Source organism: Torulaspora globosa, chromosome 3 (genome assembly GCF_014133895.1).
Source record: "Torulaspora globosa chromosome 3, complete sequence".
Lineage (NCBI taxonomy): Eukaryota > Fungi > Ascomycota > Saccharomycetes > Saccharomycetales > Saccharomycetaceae > Torulaspora > Torulaspora globosa.
The window spans coordinates 225,259-245,825 of NC_050729.1; the positions used below are offsets into that span (position 1 = coordinate 225,259).

Genomic DNA, 20,567 nt, shown 5'->3' on the forward strand with positions numbered 1-20,567 from the left:
ATACCCAGGGCTGGGCTACCTCCGCCTATTAAATAAAGTAGATACTGAATCTCGATGCTTGTATAGCATCGCTCTGAATGTAGTGGACCGGAAGACCGTACTCGAGCACGGCCTTGTTCAAGAAATCGGCGACCACTTCTTGTGCTCTCATATGAATTCCTATGAGGCAGCGTGTCTGGATGCTGCGGCCTCGGAAATATTCCAAAAGCTGGCTGAGCGTTTTCAGGAAAGGGTCGATCAGGTAGTCGTTGTAAACCACGTCCATTGCGACGATATATATGGTGGAGCAGTTCGACGCCAATTGTATTTCGAAAGGCGCCTCCAGAGTCGGAATCTGGAACTTCTCCCAGTCCAACGGCATGGTCTCCAGGTTCACTCGGGGTTTTGCATCAATACCGCTTGCTGAGTCCTCTATCTGCAGGGATTTCGATACACAGCGTCTCTTGTTCAAATGTAGCAAATTGCGGCCAATGTTGGCCTTCATGCCATTGATGAGACCTCGCTGATCGGTGCATATGTAGGCTGCGACGTAGTTCCCGAGCACCACAGGCAGTATCCCCGAGGTGCCGCCGCCCAGCTCAAAGATAGCCGTGGAGGAACCGAGCAACGGCGGCACCGCCACGTTTCCAACGGAGCCGCCGGCTCTGAACGGGCTGGCTTCAGGATCGTACAGCAGCCATCGAGCGAAGAAAGGCGTCGTGGACCACAGCACAAACCCGGTGGTCGAGTTGTCGTTATCTCTCGAAGAGTGTAAACTAGTTATCGCTTGCGAGACCTCAAGATAGTAGCGGTCCTGGAGCCCTGCAACGGGATCCCTTCTCTTGCTCTTCCGTTTGGGTGTCGCAGGAGGCTCGAAATCTACAGCGATCGATCTTGCAGCGCTGTCGACAATCCCCAGGTCCTGCTTCAACGTTTCTGCGCCGGCAGCGAGAAAAATGTCCACAGGTGGGCGAGGGAGAACGGGCTGCAGCCCGTCGCTGCGAATTTCTTCTTTGCAGAGCACAAATGAATACTTATTATTTACTTATGAGTCTATTACTCGTTAAGATGTTTGAGCCAGCTAACCATGTCGTTTTTCTATGATCTGCACTGACGCGTCAGGCGCTGTTCGCGTAAAAGTCCTGGGTGTCTTAGCTTTGTCTTGGCAACGATCCAAATTCAATCCTGATGTTGGGCAATAATAAAACGATGAAACCAAAACGCCTTGGCGAGCACAGTCATGCGTCGCTTCCGTATCAGATGCTGCAAAACGATCGAGGCTTATTTGTCTCTCTCGGTTCTTCCATCAAAGTGAGAGATAGTCGGATGTTTCATCATTATCGATAACTTAGAATAACAGAAATAATGACGGGGCAAAATGGCCTGACAATCTTTCCCTCACGACCTTATGGCATTGTTTGATTTTGAAACAGCGTACCACTACATTGCGCCATCCCTGTAGTGTATAAAAGAGCGACTGATTTCGTCTCATTCGGCCAGTCATGGTTAAATGAAGCAATGCAGACTAATGAACGGTGATCCAGAATTCATTGGTGGTTTGGTACCAGGTACAAAGATTTTCCTAGCCAACTGGAAGACCGTGCCAATTGAAGTCATCAAAGTTGGCGATGAAGTTCTAACCTCTAATGGAGGTGCGGCAAAAGTCGAGGCTGTGTTAAGAGATGATCACCATGATTTGGTCACAATTCGACAAAACACCAGGCACCGCGCACACTTGAAAGATCCCTCGGTGGAGAAACCTTGGGGCATAATCGAAATTACATGCTCCAAGAGACAAAAACTGGTCTTGAGCACAAAGCAGAGGATCAAGATATCCAAGAGAGGGCGTAGAGGTTTCATGGAGGTTTCCGTGTCTCAGCTGGCTGATCGTCAAACGAAGGATGGTCGAATTATCAAAATCATCAAGGATAAATCGAGACGGTTCCCTCTGACAGCCGAGAGGTCGGAGATCATTGACTACGTAAAGCCAATGGTCTTGCGGAGCGAGGGAAGATGCTTCACTTGGCAATGTGAGGCTGGCGACTTGGTGGAATACGTTAACAAAAAACGTCAGGCTGGTACCAGGATGATCTTACAACCTTTCTCGATAGAGATACCAGTATTGGGGCCATGGTTGCAACAATGTTTCGGAAGGAACATTACTGCAGGGCAGCTTGAAGCCATGGCATGGTTGTTAGGGTTCTGGATTGGTGACGGTTGTAGAGAAGGAGCAAAATTCGCTTTGAACTCTGAAGATGACGATGTCAACACCAGGCTTGAGGAGAATGCAAAAGTTTGGGGTATGACTCTCAGAATGTGGTATGGGGAGGGCCGTAAGGCATCAGGATTCCTTCACACCTATACTGGCGCGGAACGTCTTTGGAACGTAAACAACCCGCTTGTGAAGGTGCTGGAAGGGTTAAGATTCTACGAGAATGGCAAAAGAAAAGATCGGAAGAACGTTCCACTATTCATGCGAACAGAAGAAATAGTGGTGCGTGAAGCGTTTCTCGCAGGGCTAATAGATTCTGATGGATATTGCGATATCCAAGACGGGTCTATTCGTGTGATAATTCCGACTGCTTACCCGCCTATTAGAGACGGCATGAGGTCCATAGGCCGTTCTCTTGGTTTGAATGTCTCCACCAGTTTCCGTGGCGCTCACTTTTATGAACGTCATGGACAAAATAAGAGTGATACATGGACTTTCTACTTATCTGGTGGGACAAATGATGAAACACTCAGGTCGATACTGAACAGATGCTCCTGTGAAAGGAAGCGAAACCCGAAAATCCAGTACTGCACGAACACGGACTTTGAGGAATTTGATTCCGATTACCAATCGGAGGAAAATGAAAATGATCCTGAGGACAATGACGATCTATCAGGTATAAGGGAGGGCTTTGAAGATGATCTTGAAGATGATCCGGAAGAACAACAAGATGGCACATTCAATTTTGGCAAGTTCAGGTTTGAAATTATCCCAGGTCGTAAAGATGCTGTCATAGGACTGGTACTGTCGGGTACCTCTAACCGAACTTTTGTCACGGATGATCAGATTGTATGTGCAAGTGCCGAATTGAGTACGGAAAGACTTGAATCAAGACCGTATTTCAGAAGGAGGTGCCTATCATGCCGTACAGAAACGACACCAAAGTGGTGCAAGGTTCCCTGGTTGGGGTATGTTCTAGACAGGATATGCCTCGCTTGTTCGACACGTTATTCGCGCACTCATATGCGTTGTAGTAACGATCTCTGCAACTGGGTCTTCAGGCTCAGAGTTCAAAAGGGAAAAAAGCCCAGATGCAAGAAAAGGCAAGTTGCAAAGATCGTTACTCGCCAATGTGAGCGATGTGGAAGTACTCCGTTGCAAGAGGGAAATCCCTAGGGAGAAGTGTTTTTGAAATCCGTTTTTGATTCAAGCCAATCAGTTCCACATACAATCTGCTCATCCGTGACAAAAGGGAAGTTGTTCGACGGATCATCTTCAAAGCTCTACATTATACCTGATAAATAGTCATTGCTTCGTTTCACAAGAGCATCTGATCAGTATCGACCTGAGTGTTTCGTGGGAGGAAATCCCTCGGGAGAAGACAGCCCAAACAAGAAGTACTTTGACCCAAGAGTCTGGGTCAGAGAGGGCGAAAAGACCATGTCCAAGAGAATTGCCGTTGCCTTGGAAGACTTCAGAACCACCAGCACTTTGTAAGAGAGCTTTATTATGACTAAATAAGTTTACTTTTGTTGAAATATTTTACTGAATGATTGACGTTTAAGCAAAGGTGTATCCACCTCCGCAGGACAGCTCGCCAACGCGTTCCACATCGCATCAAACACACGCGAGTACCCTGTTGCCACAGACCTGCGACGATGGGCGCCGGCGGCACCGATGACGGTGTTGAGGTACAACCCATATACGTAGGTCCCTACCACGTAGTCAAAAAGATACATGACAACGCTTATGAACTTGATCTAGACTCCCACGAAAAGGCTCACCGGGTTGTTAACGTCCAGCACCTGAGGAAATTCACATACCGCACAGATGCCTACCCCAAAGAGAAACCACGGACCTCCTATGAACGTATTCTGAGAGCCAATGAAGTTATAGCACTAGTTGGAATTGATATCACACATCATATTTACTTATGCCGTATGCGTGATGTTGACCCGACAATAACAGTCGAATACTCCCAAGCGGAATTCGACAAAATCCCTGTCAGCATACGCATATCCGTGCTCGATAACTTCAGGCAACTCTATGAATCCCAAGGGGGTCTCGAGAGGGGGGAAGATGTTGCATCTACAACTACTACAAGCTCAGGTATAGTAGAGGCTAGAAGTCATGAACACAGTAAGGCAACCGAAGGGATCAACCAACCATAAAAGCCATCAACGAAGAAGCAACGTCCCATAACATTGGCCTGATAAGAAGCCGCCATCGGATTGGTCAATGACCTCTTCGAGGGAGCCTTCGTCTTCATCCACAGGAGAGCCAATGGTAATAAAGTTTTTTACCTCTCACAGATATGCTCGTCGATGAGCTCCCCGTCCAGCTGCACCAGTCGCAGAACCATCTGCTGCCGTCGCTCTCTAGGGCTGAGAGTGCACTTTGATCAACTAGACGATAATTATTTACGTGAAAGATACGCTACGCTTAAATCAACTTCTTGGCCAACAGGATCTCCGCGATCAAGATACCGGCGCCAGCAGCGCCGATGACGGTGTTGTGCGACAGCACGACCATCTTGAAATCAAGAACGGGATCCTCTCTGATTCTGCCGACAGAGACGCCGTAGCCGGCGTCTCTGTTTCTATCCAGTCTTGGCTGCGGCCTGTCGTTTGCCTCGAGGACGTGGATGGTCTGCTTGGGCGCCGAGTGGCACCCGAGCTTGTACGCGTCGCAGACGTACTCTGCCAGACATTTTTTCACCTGCTCCACCGACGGAGCAGGTCTGTTCTTGAACTTGAGAGAGATACACTCGGTGTGTCCGTCGGAGACCGCGACACGGTTGCACTGAGCGGACACCTTCATCTGCTCGGAGGGGATCAACTCGACCGTGGAGCGGTCCGCGGACAGCGTGCCGAGGATCTTCTTGGTCTCCCACTCGATCTTTTCCTCCTCGCCGCCGATGTACGGGATGATGTTGTCGAGGATGTCGATGCCGGGCACGCCTGGCGAGAACCCTGCGCCCGAGATCGCCTGCAGCGTCGTTGTAGTCAACGCTTCGATCGGCCCGAATTTTTCGACAAGCGGCTTCAACGGCGCGACCAGACCCGCGGTGCTACAGTTCGAGATACACACGATGAACCCACGCTTCTTGGAAGCAACCATGTCGAGATGCTCGGGATTCACGATCGGCACCACCAGCGGCACGTCAGCGTCCCGTCTGTGGTTCTTGGCGTTCGACACGACCGCGAGCCCAGCCTCGACGAACTGTTTTTCGATCGCGCCCGCGTAGTCCGCGTCGAGACCCGAGAAAACCACGTCGCACTGCTGGAACAGCTCAGCTCTGCACTCGCACACTACAATCTGCTTCGCAAACTCGGGAAGCAGCTCGGTCTGCTTCCAGCTGACCGCGTCCACGTACTTCTTGCCGGCCGATCTGGGCGACGCCCCGAGCACACGCAGCTCGAAGTCCGGATGCTCCGCTAGCAGCAGGATGAATCTCTGGCCGACGGAGCCGGTGGCCCCCAGCACTCCAGCAATCTTCTTTTCGCCCATTACACACGTCTTGCTGCTCACTGCTGTGACTAACTGCTACACATCTATCACACGCTTAAAAAGTTTTCGAGCGGGCGCTCGCCGTCACAACATACGTCATTGGAAAACACCCACACACCTGCGCGGCGCTACCACTTCACGCGTCGAGCGCCGCAGGCGCCAAACCCTTGAGATCGCGCTCGAACCTCTTGAGCTGCGCCAACGCCCCGCCCAGCGTCGCGTCCACCTCCTCGCCGCCGCCGCCGACCGTGATAGCGGCCTCCTTCTCGGCCACAAACGCCCCCACAAACTGCAACAGCTCGTCCCGGTCTACGTGCTGGGCGGCGCCCGCCGCGTGAACCGCCACGGGCACCTGCACCGCCGACCCTGCCAGCCCTGCTCTTCTCGCGCTCTTGAACATCCTGGCCGCCTTGGGGTCGCCAGCTGGACCGAGGGGCCGGCCGCCGTGCTTCAAATACACAGAAAAATTTGCGCCCGTGCGCCGCGACGTGGAACCTCGTAGAACGCGGGCGAAGCCCGCCAGGGGGCGCACCGCGCCCCCTGGGCCGCGCGCCGTCGGACGAGCGGACCGCACACCCATCTATATAAGGCGGGCGCGCTGCGCGCCCGCCCATCGCCCCACCGGCCACACCCACCAGCGATGTCCCAGGTGTATTTCGACGTAGAGGCTGACGGCCAGCCATTGGGCCGTATCGTGTTCAAGCTGTACAACGACGTGGTGCCCAAGACCGCGGAGAACTTCCGCGCGCTGTGCACCGGCGAAAAGGGCTTCGGCTACGCCGGGTCTCCATTCCACCGTGTGATCCCGGAGTTCATGCTGCAGGGAGGAGACTTCACGGCGGGTAACGGGACCGGCGGCAAGTCGATCTACGGGGGCAAGTTCCCGGACGAGAACTTTGTGCGCCGCCACGAGCGCCCCGGGCTGCTGTCGATGGCCAACGCAGGCCCTAACACCAACGGGTCGCAGTTCTTCATCACGACGGTGCCATGTCCTTGGCTGGACGGCAAGCACGTGGTGTTCGGCGAGGTGAGCGAGGGCTACGACGTGGTCAAGAAGGTGGAGTCGCTCGGGTCGCCCTCGGGCGCCACCCGCGCGCGCATCACGGTCGCCAAGTCTGGCGAGTTATAGGCTGTGTAGCGGATTTTCGTATACGAGTATGTTTTTTGTTAAAAATCACGTGACTGACTTTTTTAATTTTCCACGTGACCTTCCATTCACGTGACCGAGTATTTTTTTAAACACGTGACCGATTTTCTAAAAATTGTCACGTGACCTCCGAATTTTTCATCGCTGCATAGCAGCATATCTCTATCTATAGGAGAGCTGGCAGCTAACGGCCACTCGAGCAGCAGAGGAGCAGCAGGGGCAATGGACTCGCTGTCTAGGAAGATTCAGAACCTGGGGATCCATGATATCCGGAACGCGGCGCGGTTTGCGCAGAATATGATAGTGCAGTACGAGCCGTACCAGGTCGACATTCGCAGGGCGACAAACACGGACTCGTGGGGTCCGACGCCGAAACATCTGGCCAAGGTGCTCAGGAACCGGTACCAGGTGCCGCTGTATCTGATGACGGAGTACACGCTCAAGCGGCTGGTCGACCATGTGGCTACGCGACCCAAGAACCTGTACGAAAAGGCGCGCAAGGACTACGTGAACTACGGGTCCGAGTGGCGGGTGGTGCTCAAGTGTCTTGCGGTGCTGGAGTTTCTGCTGCTCAACGTCGCGGATGGCGACGAGCTCAACCAGGTGCGCAGCTGTCTGGTGACCCACAAGCATCTGCTCTCTCGCGAGGTGATGGGCTACCGTGTCGGGGTGTCCAGCGACGGCAAGATGGAGGTGCACGAGCGCGGGATCCGCAAGAAGTGCGAGCAGGTGCTGCAGCTGCTCGAGGACTCGCAGTATCTCAAGCGCGAGCGCCAGCGACACGCCAGGAACAACCTCAAGATCCGCCAGCAGGGCGAGTCGTCGCTGTACAACGCGAACCCCGTGGACAGCAGTGGGTCGTCGCCGGCCGCAGAGGCGCTCGACGACGACGAGGGCGCCGACGACGAGCTGCCGGAAACCGTGCCGCAGCAGCAGCGCCAGCGTAGGCGCTCCCACATCGAGGAGCAGCGCCGCCAGCGGCGCGAGATCCTCAGGGAGAGGATCAAGAACACCGAGATCGAGCGCAAGAGGCAGCTCGAGCAGGCCAAGGCCCGCGATGAGCCCGATCTGCTCGACCTGATCGACTTCGACGACCTCGACGGGGTAGACGACGACGACTTCGGCGACTTCCAGGGCGGCGACGCCAGCGCTACGTCCTCGAACCCAACGGCCAGCGACATCCTGGACCTGCTAGATTGGACTGCCGCGCCGGCAGCTCCAGCGGCCTCGACAGATGCTCCCGCTGCCGAGAAGAACGCCCCCAAGAAGCACGACGCGTTCGCTGACCTTTTCTCGCACTCGAAGTCGCTGATATGATTTAGCACTGCTTAGTTGTACATACGTAATCCGTTTTATATCATAGTTTTCTCAACTTGTCGGTCACTGCGCTCTCTAGCGATTCTTCGTTCTCCTCGTCGTCGCCGGCAAGACCGCGCTCAAAGATGGTACGTCCGGTCATCCTACCGTGATGTGCTTCCAGTCGCCTCTTCTCGTCCCGCTGATCGATGCCCAGCTCCTTTCTGAACTTGGCTCGCCACTCCAGGAACGACTCGCGGGTCACCTTGGTGCCCCGGAACTTCTTCTGCTCCTCCCTCTCGCGCGCCTGCAGCTCCAGCTCATGCTGTCTCTCCAGCTTCCCCAGCTGCTCCACGAACCACGTCTCGCACAGCTCCTTCACCGACGAGATCAACGTAAAGCACATCTGCATGCCAAGCAGCAAATCGTTGTCGATCTGCTCCTCCAGCAGCACCGACAGCTCCGGCACGAACCCATCGAAGTGTATCTGATCCGGCAGACTCTGCAGTTTTCTGACCACCTTGTTCCCGTGATCGTCGAACTCTTCCTCGCTCTCTTCCTCGTCTTGCTCGTCTGGCCGCGTTTCCACCGCCTTGATTCCTATCACTGGAGCTTCATCAGGGTACCTCTCCGGCAGCTCGAACTCCAGACACATCGTATGTTCCGTGGTCAGCCCATTGGCATCCTCCAATTGCGGTTCCAACCGCACCTCTACCTTGAATTTCACGCCTGGATAGTTCCGATTCAATACTTTCAGCTCATCCGGATAGATAGACTCCAACACTTCCAACTCTTGCTCCTGCTCACCGCGGTAGTCCATTCTGGCCAATTCCTCCTAATTGCACCCATCTCGTTTGCTAGCTCATCTCAAATTCATCACTTGGCTCGAATTTTTCAATTCCATGTGCGCTCTACCAGCGTGGAAATTGCCATTCTCGACACGGCGATTTTGGGTGCAAATCATCAAGCAATTGGGACTTCGAGGTGGCTTTGGAAAGACAGCTGAGTCAACAACACCCTTAGATAGGCGACGCCGCACCCTCGAGTCAATTGGCCTGGGATTTGTATATATAGCGTGTAGGTTTAGTAGTTGCCAAGGCCATGCGGACAACTTCGGTGGGAAAACAACGGATGGAAAGGATGGCATACACTAATACAGCGGCGTTCAGTGCGTCGACGGGACCCTCGTCCGTCTTTTCGAGCGATGATGACCCTTACGACGCTCGCATCCGGGAGATAGAGGAGTACTATGTGAAGAGTCTGTTGAACGATGACGACGAAGAGACAGAGTTTGCGGAAGCCATGAGCAGCGAAAGTTGGAGTTTTGGGGGATCATCAAAGCCGCCCTTGCGCGGGTACCAACCATTGGGGTATTTCAGATCGTCAATGCCGGCCATTGTCGAAGTTTCTTCGGGCTCCCGGAGCCCGAAGCAGTTCAGGAATCCATTGGAAGTCGATATCAACAGAAATCTCATGCCAAGCGTCGATCCACTCCCACTGACCACCGAGAACCTGCAGAGACTCACAATTTCACCTGGTGCGGCAAAGGAAAGCAGGAAAAGTGAGCACATCGCCAATACCACTCGCAGCGTACCGGACTCGCAGCAACAGTTGAACAAAGAACTGTACAAGACGGAGCTTTGTGAATCGTTCACGACAAAGGGAAATTGCAAATACGGCAACAGGTGCCAGTTTGCGCATGGACTAGGCGAGTTGAAGTTCAAACAGAGATCAACGAATTTCAGGACCAAACCATGTGTCAATTGGACCAAACTGGGCTATTGCCCTTATGGGAAGCGTTGTTGTTTCAAACACGGCGACGACAACGATATTAAGGTTTATATGAAGGCCGAGAACGGTTTGAAGGCCTCTGCAAGCAAGAGACCAAAGAATCTGCATGCTAACGTTAGGGCTCTGCAAAAGATCACATGGTAAGCAGTTACGGAACTCTTCCATGCACACCGCTTATTTATTTATTAGTATGGCGTTTATACTCGCTAAGATCAGTCATTTTTCTTCATTGGCATAGAAGTCGATTTGGATATGCGAGCCCTCACAGACCTTCTTGTACTCGATAACCGCCGACTGGCGCTCTTTGAGTTTTCTCCCGGTAGTGGGAATATCTTGCCCGAGTACATGGTGTCGCTGGGATCGTCTGCTATCTCTTCCAAGCTAATTCCTTCCATGTTCCGTTGCACCAGATATCTCAATGAGTTGTACCAAATGTTGTGTCGCTGCCTCGTTGCACAGGTTATCTTGACTGTTTTGTTATCGGTGGTTATTATAATGCTCTTATGGTATAAGCCAGCAGGATACGGATTTGTATCCACAACGCTTTCAACAGAAATAATAGCCGCGCATTTAGTCTTATGATTAGCTGGATTCGACAAAACTGGATTTGTCGTTGACCAATACAGCGTTAATGTGTATGGATGCACCCAGAAGAACCTCTCATGACGGCTATTTAAGCCAAAAGGACCAAAATATGGATAGTACTTGTACAAATACTCACCTATGACGGTTTGTGTCAGTGCAGGTATTATGCTGGGCTCGCTTAGCGAGGCAATCGTGGCTAGCGAAAGAGCTCCCATCGAATTACTTCTCTCAATGGAAGAACCAGCTGTGCTATCATTTCTTGCGACAGAGGAACCCCTGGAATGCTTTGGCATGAAAGCAGCGCTATGGGACAATGATTTTGGAAACTTGAGATGCGCTTTATGTGCGTTTGCTGCAGCACTTTGAGCCGGAGATTTTGGAGAGCTGATAAAAGTTTGTTTCTGCACTTTTGAACCGCCATTAGGAGTAGGTTGCAACAGCTGATGACTTTTTAGTTTCGCTGGGCTGACGTTTGACGTAAGCTTCTGGTTTTTGGATCGAATCTTCTCTTCTGCGACTTTACAAGCCAGCATCCTCTGGCTAGTTAGCAATTCGTTGTAATAAATATCGGAAAGAACCACAACACAACTGCAGCCGAATAGCTTGCAGTCGCTTGACGCTTCTTCAGGCGAACGGAACAAATGAAACCGATCCGCGATCACTTTCAGATGCGCAATAGCTGCGTCAAAAGTCATATCCTTCTCCCATCCATCATTAGCGTTTTTCGCCTCGACAGCTTTGGTATCTTGTTCACCATTCTTTGGCGAGTTTTGCAATTGTTCATATACATCATCAGGAATAGCAACTAGATTATGCTGTTCTGCTCGCTCTATAATCTCTTCAACTGTCAGCGTTGGATTACTCAATTCTTCTTTTATCTGCTCGAAGTGCTCCATTTCGATGGGGACAAGTTTAAATCTTGACGCCCATCGAATAATATCATCGGCATTCAAATCAGCGGGCATTTCCTTACCTTCCATCCCGAAGCAATTTTCGCAGTCGTTTTGCTTACCACTTTTAGATGCGACACGAGTAGAAGACGGTAGGCATTCAACCCCATTTTGCGCATCCAAATCCTCAACCTGGTCGTCTGAAGTTTCATCCTTCACTTCTGTTTTGATTATTTTTGGCTCTATTACCGAATTGAAGTGAGATGACTTTGATGAAATTGATTCTTGTGTGACCTTAAGCCCTTGTGACGCGGCTTTCTCGTTCAGAGTATCAAACTCGGATGCCGTTAAAGCAACATATCCCAAATTGGCGACTCTTTCTTTCACATTATCGACAGTCAGATTATCAGTTGTTTCCAGTTGGCGCAGATAATCTGCACTCACCGCCTCGAGACCGAACTGATGCGCTAGTTTTTCAACGTAGCAAACATCGACCTCATTTTTATTCAGAAGCTCGCAGTATTCTTGCTTTTCAAGAACCACCAAATTTAGTTTAGATGCTTCTGCCTCAAGCATTTCTCTTGTGGTTGTGCTCTTTGCAACGGCCAAGAACTTTTCATAGTCTAGCCTAGTTATAAGAACCAGATCCTTTTTCCTCGCCTCTTTCATCAGGGTGTCCTCATCCAGATCATCCAGATCACTATCTTCATGCGAGTTACTGACGTCAAGCAATCCAGGAACCTGCTGTTGCTCCTGTTCTAGAGAACGCTCCGTTTTCACAGATTGAACTTGGTCCGGATGCTGTTCATCATAGTGAGACACGCCCTTACCACCGCTCAAAGCCGTTGTCCCCTCTTTGAGATCTTCAAAACTTCTGCTTCGGCTTTGGCTGTGGGGGAGAAAGGCAGGACCTACCGAAGATATGAAGTCTATTTCTTGGCCGGAATGATCATGTTGCAAGTCGTTAGCCAAAGAATCATTGCTCCTGGTCTGTGAACATGAAGCATAATCATCCAATGGTGCGACAGATGGGTGATCGCAAAATTTCAACGGATTTCCTCCGACTGATTTCCTGGCAAAAGGGGTCGGAGAATCCATATGAAAGGTAACGACTTTCATGTCAATCTTCGCTGTACTTTCCTCAGGACTATCATGCTCATAATGAGCACCCACCAATTTCTTTCTCAGAAGCGCTTTGTATTCTTCAAGAGGCAGCACGGCAAGTGAAAATGCTTTAGCGCCGTTATAAATATCAGCCTTAGTCAAAGTATATGACTTTTGGTTTTCCTTCAACTTCTTATATTCTTCGTTAGAAAGGGTGACGAATCCTAGTGTTTTAGTTGGCCCGTACAATTTATCCGACTGTTTATTCTGATTCCGGATGACCTGCTCAAAATACTGCTTGCTCGCTTGTACCTTTGAAGAAGGCGACGGCGTTGCTGAGGAAGACTTATATTTTAATTCTTTCAGCAGGTGTTCGTATCTTTCGCTCGCAATCGCTATCATGCCTATCTTTTCTGCTTGTTTTTCTATTTCAAGCTTCGTGGGATTATTGAATTTTAGCATTAAAGACTCATAATCGCTCCTTTTAACAAGAACCATTCCCTTTTGATCTGCACATCGCTCAATGGCTTCATCTGGGGGATATTCTACCTCTGCTTTCAGCATATCAAACTGCTCACGCATCACCACCACAGACGCATGACGAGCAGCCATGGACCTTATTTCGTCCAGCGTAGGTTCCTTGACCAGCTCCTCGTACTTCTCAGAAGGTAGTGCAACCATATTGAATTTAGAACAAATGTCAAAGACCTCCCGTTTAGTGACTTTTTTTATGCAAGCATCGAGCAATGATTGATAACTGTCTTTATCTAATAGAACAAAAGAATCATTCCTAATCATTTTCGTCACATCCAAAGGCTTTTCTATTTTGTGCACAACAGTCGGGTCCTGAGCTCCTAAAGGAGAACCGCTTTTTACTTCACCTTCCTGACCTGTTGATATCTCTGTATGATTCAGCAGCAATTCATGTTCTGTCGTTGTTGTGAGTTCAAAACCAGCTTTTTCAAGCATCTTTTGAAATTTGTGTAACGCTTTAAACATTTCCATTTGTTCGATATCGACTAGCACAAACCCTATATTGGCAGCCTTTTCCACCAAGAATTCATGCGTCGGGGCGGCAAGTCGTCTCAGACCCTCGTTGTAACTAGGCTCAGATACTAAAACTTTTCCGAGCGAGGCGGCATGTTTAATAAGAAAGCCCTCTGAAGGATTATCTATTTGCAGTTGCAGCGCCTCATACGAAGTCTTCTCTACGAGTAACTTATTGTATTTGAGAGCTTTCTGAGCGAGGTATTCTTCTGAAGGGCTGATCTGCGCACGTTGTATAGCGTCATACTCAGAAGCAAGTAGCATGACGTAACCTAGTCGAAGCGTTTTTGCCTGCAGTTCTTGAACCGAAGGGTTTTCCAAGCGATTTTTGGTTTTATAATATTCTTCTTCTGAGACAAGTATCCATCTCTTATCGCCTCCAAAATCATCGTCGAATTCTTGAAAGGAAATACAGTTCAATCTTCTTTCCATTTCCTTGAGCTCTTCCAGTTTAAGCAGGCCATAACCGATTTCTTGGGCTTTAGCAGACAGATAGTCCATGCTAGATGACTTTGCATGGGACTCATTGCCTGTTGATTCCTTTGGACAAACAAGTAGATGCTCACTTAAGTTTGCTTTACTTCCAGGGTGCACTACGGATGGCGCGTCTAAGATGTGCTCGAGCATCCAAGAAATATCCTCGCCGATAGGGGCAGATCCTGCTGCCGATGCATTCTTTTGCAGATGATCAATCGGATGATCCGATTCAGAAGAAGTAAGTTGGCTCCCCAGCTGGTCGCAATTACTCTGAGCTGCAACTGCATATCCACGAGATCGCAATGCAGAAATATGCCCTTCAAGAGGTATGCTGGCTATCCCACATTTAAAAGTTTCATACTCCTGACGCGAAAGGTCGTTGAGATCATGCTTGGCACAATGGGCCACGATCTGTTCTTGTCCACCGGACTCTGAGCTAACATTTGCACATTGATAGCGCTTATACTCTTCCTGTGCAATCGCGATGTATCCCATTTCCTGTATTTTGGTCTTCAAGTCCGAAAGGCTAGCGTTGGCTAACGATGAGCTCTTCAAAACTTCAAGCTCAGGGAGCGGAACCGATACGAAACCAAATGAGTTAACAGAAAGGACTTTGGACTTGTCCTTTGACATATTTTTGAGCTTCTCAAGCTCCGCTGCTGGTATAAGTGACAAACCATGCTCCTGGGCTTTCTCCCGAAGATAGCTACAAGAAGGGTTCTTAAGCAGGGCGTTCACCTGCTCATATTCTGAAGCGAGCACAACAACACATTCGAGACGGGCCGCCATTTCAGATAGTTCATTTTGTGTTGGTTCAAATAGTTTCCTTTGTGACTCCTCATACAATCTTTTATCTATTAACTCATGACCTTGCGCTACTGCCTTTTCTTTCAGGAATGTCAGGTCCGGATGCGTTGTCTGCTGGACCAAGGCATGATAGCTGTGGTTATCTATAACAGTGTATTCCTTTTCGTTTATTTTTGTCGTTAAAAATTCTAGGCTGGGGCAATGGGCGGTCGATTCTAACCTTTTCAGTTCACCTTCTAGCACAAGACGATATCCGAGATTACTTGCCCTTTCAGATAGAAACTGAAGATCGGGGATTTCAGCAATCTTCCTAAGCTGAGTTAATTCAACTGACGACACGACAGAGAGACCTCGTGCACCAGCCTTCTGGTCCAGAAAATCGTTCGAAGGGTTTTCAAAGGTCCGATTTATCTCGTCAAATCTGCCACGCTCGATTAACTGATAACCAAGAGAAGTTGCTTTTTCATCCAAAAATTCCCGAGTTGGTGCGGTAAAGCAACGGTCCAATTTCTCGGCTTCTTTTTTATCTAACAGAACTGCATCTCGCTTGTTTGCTAACCAGTGAAGCAGTGCCTCGACCTCGCCTTTTTGAGCCATTTGCTTCAAATACCCCAGGGAAGGTTCCGATATGTCCCTCTGTAATTGAAGATACAACCTATCAGCTATTACAGTAAAGCCAATTTCCTCAGAATTTGCAGTCACGAGCGATAAATCAAGTTCCCGAAGTCGATTGATTTCTTGGTTTGTGACAGCCATATAGCCATGTAATTTAAGCTTATCTCTCAAAAAGTCTAGTGGCGGATCTTCTGTCTTTCTTAATATCTCTAGATAGGTATCCTGCTGGAGAACTTTGTATTTTTCGCCCTCTAATCTGTTGATAATCTCCGGTATTGATAGGTTCGATATTTGTTTGAGCTCTTCAGGCGAGACAAGTTGCTTCCCTAAGTGGCTTGCCTTCAATCTCAAGCATTCGCTTGTTGGATTGTCGTATTCTTTTGATTTATTCATCATGTCGTTGTATTCCGTTGATGAAATGACGATGTAACCAGATTCCTTCAATAAAGCGGCCATATGATCGATTTTCTCCACTTGTTCTGGCGAGCTTCCGTTGCTGACCGACTCTTGATATGTATCCTCCTGAGAAAGAGGATTGTCTGAAACGGTGCACAGTCTGTCATGTTCGCTGTTAGGCGATTTAATGGCCTGTTGACATTGACACTCCACAGATGTTTTGATCTCAGCTAAGATGTTTTCCTCTTCCGCCTGACTTTCAGAAACATCGTTCAACTCAGAGGCGTTACTCGGATCGCTGCCAAATCTAGGCCCATCTCGCTCTTCCTCTTGAGCCTCAATGCTAAAGCCCTTTGCGTCGGGCGTCGCATCAAGTGTCTTGACCTGTGCTCTGAGCTGAGCAATGATATCACTTGCACTCTTCAAGTCGCGCTGTGCAGATTGAAGTGCCTCGGAGGTTGATTGCTCAAGTTGCTTGCTTTTCTCCAACTTCTCATGCGATTCTCTATTTTTCAAATGCAAGGTATCATTTTCGTCATTCAGCTCGCAAACATGCTTCCTTAGCTCAGCTAGTTGCGCCATGTGTTGATTTTTCGTTGACTCCAGCTGCTTCTCAAGGTTAGTGAATTTTAGCTCTGAGACCTCCAGATCCGTTTTGAATTGTCTTGCAGACTCTGTTTCCAGCTTAAGAGTTCGATTGTTTTTACTAAGCTTTTCTCTCAGGCTTCTGGCTTCAACCGAAACGCTCTGCAATTTATTTTCTAAATCCCAATTGGTGTCCCTTAGTGATTGCAACTCCTTGACGACTATTTGGTGTGTATTGCTCAGTTTCTGATATTTTTCCTTGAGCTCTTCATGGTCCTGTTTAACAGCCTGTAGCTTCCTTTTCTTTGACTCGTTATCAGCCTGCAATCTTCTACACTCAACCAACAAGTTTTCACTGAGCCCCATGACAAAGGTCATATCCTGACTGCTGTTTGACGCTAGCAGACCACTGTGAGACGAGCTACCTGCAAACATAGGCATCGAGTTTCGCTCATTTCTGCTCAACATACCAGAGGGAGCTGCGCTAGCGCCCCTATGATCACCGTTCCCTTCATTGGCATTGTTGTGGTTCCACTTTTTCCGCGTTTCATCGTTGAGCTGCTTATGCATATTTTCAAGCTGAGTCAACAGTGACTCTCGTCTGTGAGGATGCGACATCTTGTTAAATTAGGCTTTCAGCAGACCCTAGCGAACTTATCAGACCGGCCACATATGTCACTGAGCTTCACTCTAGCAGTGGTAAAGGGATTGTTTATGGTCAATCTTGTATATCTGTCGGGAAGAGCTCGGACTTGGAGTAACTTTTCACGAGAGATCGCATTTTCGTGGGGAATTATGGAGATTAGCCGCCGAGCTTTCGCTAGCTGCTACTAGTTAAACAAATGCCCTGATTATCTGCCCACGTTCGAATCGTTGGTTCGTCTACATGATCCATGAAAGGATTTGCCTCGGTCAGTCTTGCCAGCAGATAGTTCAGAGGGATCGGCTGGTAAGTGTAAACCCTCTCGAGAAGGGATGGACAGGAGTAGACCAGTTTAGTAAGATTATCGTAGATTAGATGCCTTTGTTGAAGTTCCGTGCAAGAACTATCTAGTACCTGCGAGGCGGCCTCCAATGAAGCAATCATTTGCGACTTGGATCGACAGGGCTTGAGACCGATCGCTTTCATGCTCTGTCGCAGCTTCTGTGCCGACTGAGTGGCAAAACGAGAAATAGAAAGCGTAGAATTGTTACTTGGCTGTGGTTGGATTCTGCGCTGCAAGTACACCGCAAACGTTTCAGGATCCTCTGATTCTGTATCTGACATTATGGACTGTTCTTCCTGAATGATATCGAAATCTCGAGATAGCTTTTCCTTCAGCGATGTGACTTGATCCTTAGCAATTAACATCCTGAGGCAGGTCTTTAAATCGATGGATTTTGAGGACTGCTTGACATGAGTTAGAATTGTGGAAGTTCTAGTGGCCGGCACTTGCACCAAAGGGGTTTCTTCGTCTTTCAAAGGAGAAATCAGGCTTTTAACGACCTTAAAAGACTCCTGTGTAGGATCTATTATCTCTTGCGCTGGCGACGTGCGTGGGGTATAAAACTGTGTGCTAGCGCGCTCTGCCTCGCTGATTGGTATACGGATCGAGATCTCATCTGTGCTATCAGGAACAGTTGAACTATCGTCAACTTCGGCATCCTCTGACTCAACGTTCCCATTATCACTCAAAACCTGCGAGAGTGTGAGCACTTTAACTTCATGGCATTCCCCTACCACGGATTTGACTTTCGTCTCTGACACCACTCCCTCCGCACTTGGCAGCATTTGAGAAGCTCCCCATAAGTCGCTTTCGCTATATGAGTGGACTGGCCCATACAAGTAACAAAATGCTTCTCTGATATCGTCAGGCTCTTTCTGAGGAAAATGGTCAAGTAACTTCCTGTGTATATGATGCCACTCCTCCGCGGTGTACGTATCGTATTGTGAGGCTGATCTGGCTCTCAGCTTCCCTTTTTTTCGCTGCGACTCGACCGTGTCTCGCACCTTGCTTTGCTTTCCCGACAGTTGCTTCAGCAACTGTCCAGTTTTTGATTGGCCAAAGTCACCTAGGCTCTTCTTCTGCGATCTTTTCAACGATCTGCCTTTTTTCTGCACGGGAGCCTTTGTGCTACTCCTAGCTTCCTCCCCAGTCTCGTACTTGAATCTTTTCAGTCCGTTCCGTAAAGCCTCTTCATGGAGAGCATCATCAAGTCTACCTTGCACCTGAGTGCTCACAAAAACACCTTCAGCACTTTCAAAAGATGAAAATCCCAACGCTTCAGGTACTTGCGTTTCAACTAAATCTCGATCAGCTAAGCTACTCTCGCCAAAATCACCGCCACCGCGCGGGTCCGCCTCCTCTTCACCATCTAAAGCCAACTGCAGATTCCTCTTAGCCCTGCGTAGATCCATTCACCAAATCACAACATCTACTAGAGTTGAAGCATTAATCACATCTCATCGTGTCTATATGTCTGGTAAATAGTGATTCACAAGGACTACTTGGTAGCGCCATTCCTGATTCAGTGTTACCCGCACAACCGAACCCGGAAGCGAAAAAAGATCGCTCTCTTTATAACGAAGGTTTCCTATGTTGTGGAACCCCAGGTCAAAAGCTTTGTTGACTAACAGTTGAGCAAGTTTGCCCATCTAGTACTCAGTTATAAGGGCTTGTTTGGTTGCGTTGGAGCTGAAAGCGTCTGACAAGTTGAGAAAACTACAGAGGATATCGTACATTTCCTTCAGTTCGGTTTCTCACAAATAGAGTAAGCAAAAGAAAAATCTATAAGACGAAATGCTATCAAGATTTGTTCGTCTGGGTCCTAGCACTGCAAAGGTTCTGCGGTCGTCTACTTTATCTTCATGTTCTAAGAGAGTGGCTTTGGGAGTTGCCAACAGAAGGCATGTTTCCACAAAACTTATGCAAGGCGTCAATATGCGGGCTTTAAACCCATCTTCTAGAATAACAGGAATCAGGCTACCGTATCAGGCTCGTTGGGAGTCTACATCGGTTATGGTACCCCAAATGGCTGAATCTTTGACGGAAGGTTCCCTGAAGGAGTTTACGAAGAAGGAAGGTGAATATATCGAGCAGGATGAACTGTTGGCAACTATAGAGACCGACAAGATTGATGTTGAAGTCAACGCCCCTGTTAGCGGAACCATCACGAAGCTAAACTTCAAGCCCGATGATACGGTTACGGTTGGCGAAGAGTTGGCGCAGATAGAGCCTGGTGAGGCATCTGCTTCTTCCGAAGCACCAAAAAAGGAGGAAGAACCAAAGAAGGAAGAAGTTCAGCCAAAGAAGGAGGAAAAAGCACCTAAGAAGGAAGCTCCTAAGAAGGAGGAGCCAAAGAAACAGGAGCAGCCTAAGAAACAAGAGACACCAAAGCAGCAGGAAACTGCCACGCCATCTTTCACAAAGTTCTCACGTAACGAGGAAAGAGTCAAGATGAATCGTATGAGGTTAAGAATTGCTGAGAGGTTGAAAGAGTCACAGAACACAGCTGCCTCTTTGACTACTTTCAACGAAGTTGATATGTCAGCAGTTCTCGAAATGAGAAAGCTTTACAAAGACGAAATCATTAAGAAGACTGGCACCAAATTTGGTTTCATGGGTCTTTTCTCCAAAGCATGTACCTTGGCCGCAAAGGATATTCCAGCGGTTAACGCTGCTATAGAGGGTGATCAAATTGTGTACCGTGATTACACAGATATTTCGGTGGCTGTCTCTACGCCAAAGGGTTTAGTTACGCCCGTTGTTCGTAACGCGGAATCCTTGAGCGTCCTAGAAGTTGAACAAGAAATAGTCCGTCTAAGTTCGAAGGCCCGTGATGGTAAGTTAACTTTGGAAGATATGGCTGGTGGTACTTTCACCATCTCTAACGGTGGTGTCTTCGGATCCCTGTACGGTACTCCAATCATTAACATGCCTCAAACTGCTGTGCTAGGTCTCCATAGTGTTAAGGAGAGACCTGTCACTGTCAATGGTCAAATTGTTTCAAGGCCAATGATGTTTTTGGCTTTGACTTACGACCATAGATTGTTGGATGGTAGAGAAGCAGTTACGTTTTTGAAAACTGTTAAGGAACTGATCGAGGATCCAAGAAAGATGTTATTATTCTAAATAGATATGCCAGC

General features: G+C 48.9%; 10 protein-coding genes across 10 annotated transcripts, besides 5 other annotated features; 5 read left to right on the forward strand and 5 right to left on the reverse strand.

Moving 5' to 3' along the window:
* Positions 1 to 28: 28 nt before the first annotated feature.
* Positions 29 to 916: a sequence feature (pseudogene similar to Saccharomyces cerevisiae RKM5 (YLR137W); ancestral locus Anc_8.339).
* A 21-nt stretch (positions 917 to 937) lies between these two features.
* Positions 938 to 1,006: a sequence feature (TFS1 fragment).
* Positions 1,007 to 1,489: 483 nt separating this feature from the next.
* Positions 1,490 to 3,367, forward strand: HG536_0C01180 (uncharacterized protein; the record flags this gene model as incomplete). Its single annotated transcript, XM_037282730.1, has 1 exon — positions 1,490 to 3,367. The coding sequence occupies one exon, from the start codon at positions 1,490 to 1,492 to the stop codon at positions 3,365 to 3,367; it is 1,878 nt and encodes a 625-aa protein (XP_037138625.1).
* Positions 3,368 to 3,553: 186 nt separating this feature from the next.
* Positions 3,554 to 3,688: a sequence feature (FBA1 fragment).
* A 77-nt stretch (positions 3,689 to 3,765) lies between these two features.
* Positions 3,766 to 3,831: a sequence feature (PDL32 fragment).
* Positions 3,832 to 3,882: 51 nt separating this feature from the next.
* Positions 3,883 to 4,281: a sequence feature (fragment of Ty3-like element).
* Positions 4,282 to 4,633: 352 nt separating this feature from the next.
* HOM2 (aspartate-semialdehyde dehydrogenase) lies at positions 4,634 to 5,701 on the reverse strand (the record flags this gene model as incomplete). The annotated part of the gene is made up of 1 exon (XM_037282731.1): positions 4,634 to 5,701. One exon carries the CDS (start codon positions 5,699 to 5,701, stop codon positions 4,634 to 4,636), a length of 1,068 nt encoding a protein of 355 aa, XP_037138626.1.
* Positions 5,702 to 5,837: 136 nt separating this feature from the next.
* RPA14 (DNA-directed RNA polymerase I subunit RPA14) lies at positions 5,838 to 6,101 on the reverse strand (the record flags this gene model as incomplete). The annotated part of the gene is made up of 1 exon (XM_037282732.1): positions 5,838 to 6,101. The coding sequence occupies one exon, from the start codon at positions 6,099 to 6,101 to the stop codon at positions 5,838 to 5,840; it is 264 nt and encodes an 87-aa protein (XP_037138627.1).
* Positions 6,102 to 6,341: 240 nt separating this feature from the next.
* Positions 6,342 to 6,830, forward strand: CPR1 (peptidylprolyl isomerase CPR1; the record flags this gene model as incomplete). Its single annotated transcript, XM_037282733.1, has 1 exon — positions 6,342 to 6,830. The coding sequence occupies one exon, from the start codon at positions 6,342 to 6,344 to the stop codon at positions 6,828 to 6,830; it is 489 nt and encodes a 162-aa protein (XP_037138628.1).
* Positions 6,831 to 7,070: 240 nt separating this feature from the next.
* Positions 7,071 to 8,165, forward strand: ENT5 (Ent5p; the record flags this gene model as incomplete). Its single annotated transcript, XM_037282734.1, has 1 exon — positions 7,071 to 8,165. One exon carries the CDS (start codon positions 7,071 to 7,073, stop codon positions 8,163 to 8,165), a length of 1,095 nt encoding a protein of 364 aa, XP_037138629.1.
* A 40-nt stretch (positions 8,166 to 8,205) lies between these two features.
* Positions 8,206 to 8,964, reverse strand: GIR2 (Gir2p; the record flags this gene model as incomplete). The annotated part of the gene is made up of 1 exon (XM_037282735.1): positions 8,206 to 8,964. One exon carries the CDS (start codon positions 8,962 to 8,964, stop codon positions 8,206 to 8,208), a length of 759 nt encoding a protein of 252 aa, XP_037138630.1.
* Positions 8,965 to 9,245: 281 nt separating this feature from the next.
* HG536_0C01240 (uncharacterized protein) lies at positions 9,246 to 10,079 on the forward strand (the record flags this gene model as incomplete). Its single annotated transcript, XM_037282736.1, has 1 exon — positions 9,246 to 10,079. One exon carries the CDS (start codon positions 9,246 to 9,248, stop codon positions 10,077 to 10,079), a length of 834 nt encoding a protein of 277 aa, XP_037138631.1.
* A 68-nt stretch (positions 10,080 to 10,147) lies between these two features.
* Positions 10,148 to 17,059, reverse strand: NUM1 (Num1p; the record flags this gene model as incomplete). The annotated part of the gene is made up of 1 exon (XM_037282737.1): positions 10,148 to 17,059. One exon carries the CDS (start codon positions 17,057 to 17,059, stop codon positions 10,148 to 10,150), a length of 6,912 nt encoding a protein of 2,303 aa, XP_037138632.1.
* Positions 17,060 to 17,261: 202 nt separating this feature from the next.
* SLX4 (Slx4p) lies at positions 17,262 to 18,839 on the reverse strand (the record flags this gene model as incomplete). The annotated part of the gene is made up of 1 exon (XM_037282738.1): positions 17,262 to 18,839. The coding sequence occupies one exon, from the start codon at positions 18,837 to 18,839 to the stop codon at positions 17,262 to 17,264; it is 1,578 nt and encodes a 525-aa protein (XP_037138633.1).
* A 382-nt stretch (positions 18,840 to 19,221) lies between these two features.
* KGD2 (dihydrolipoyl transsuccinylase) lies at positions 19,222 to 20,553 on the forward strand (the record flags this gene model as incomplete). The annotated part of the gene is made up of 1 exon (XM_037282739.1): positions 19,222 to 20,553. One exon carries the CDS (start codon positions 19,222 to 19,224, stop codon positions 20,551 to 20,553), a length of 1,332 nt encoding a protein of 443 aa, XP_037138634.1.
* Between the last annotated feature and the right edge of the window lie 14 nt (positions 20,554 to 20,567).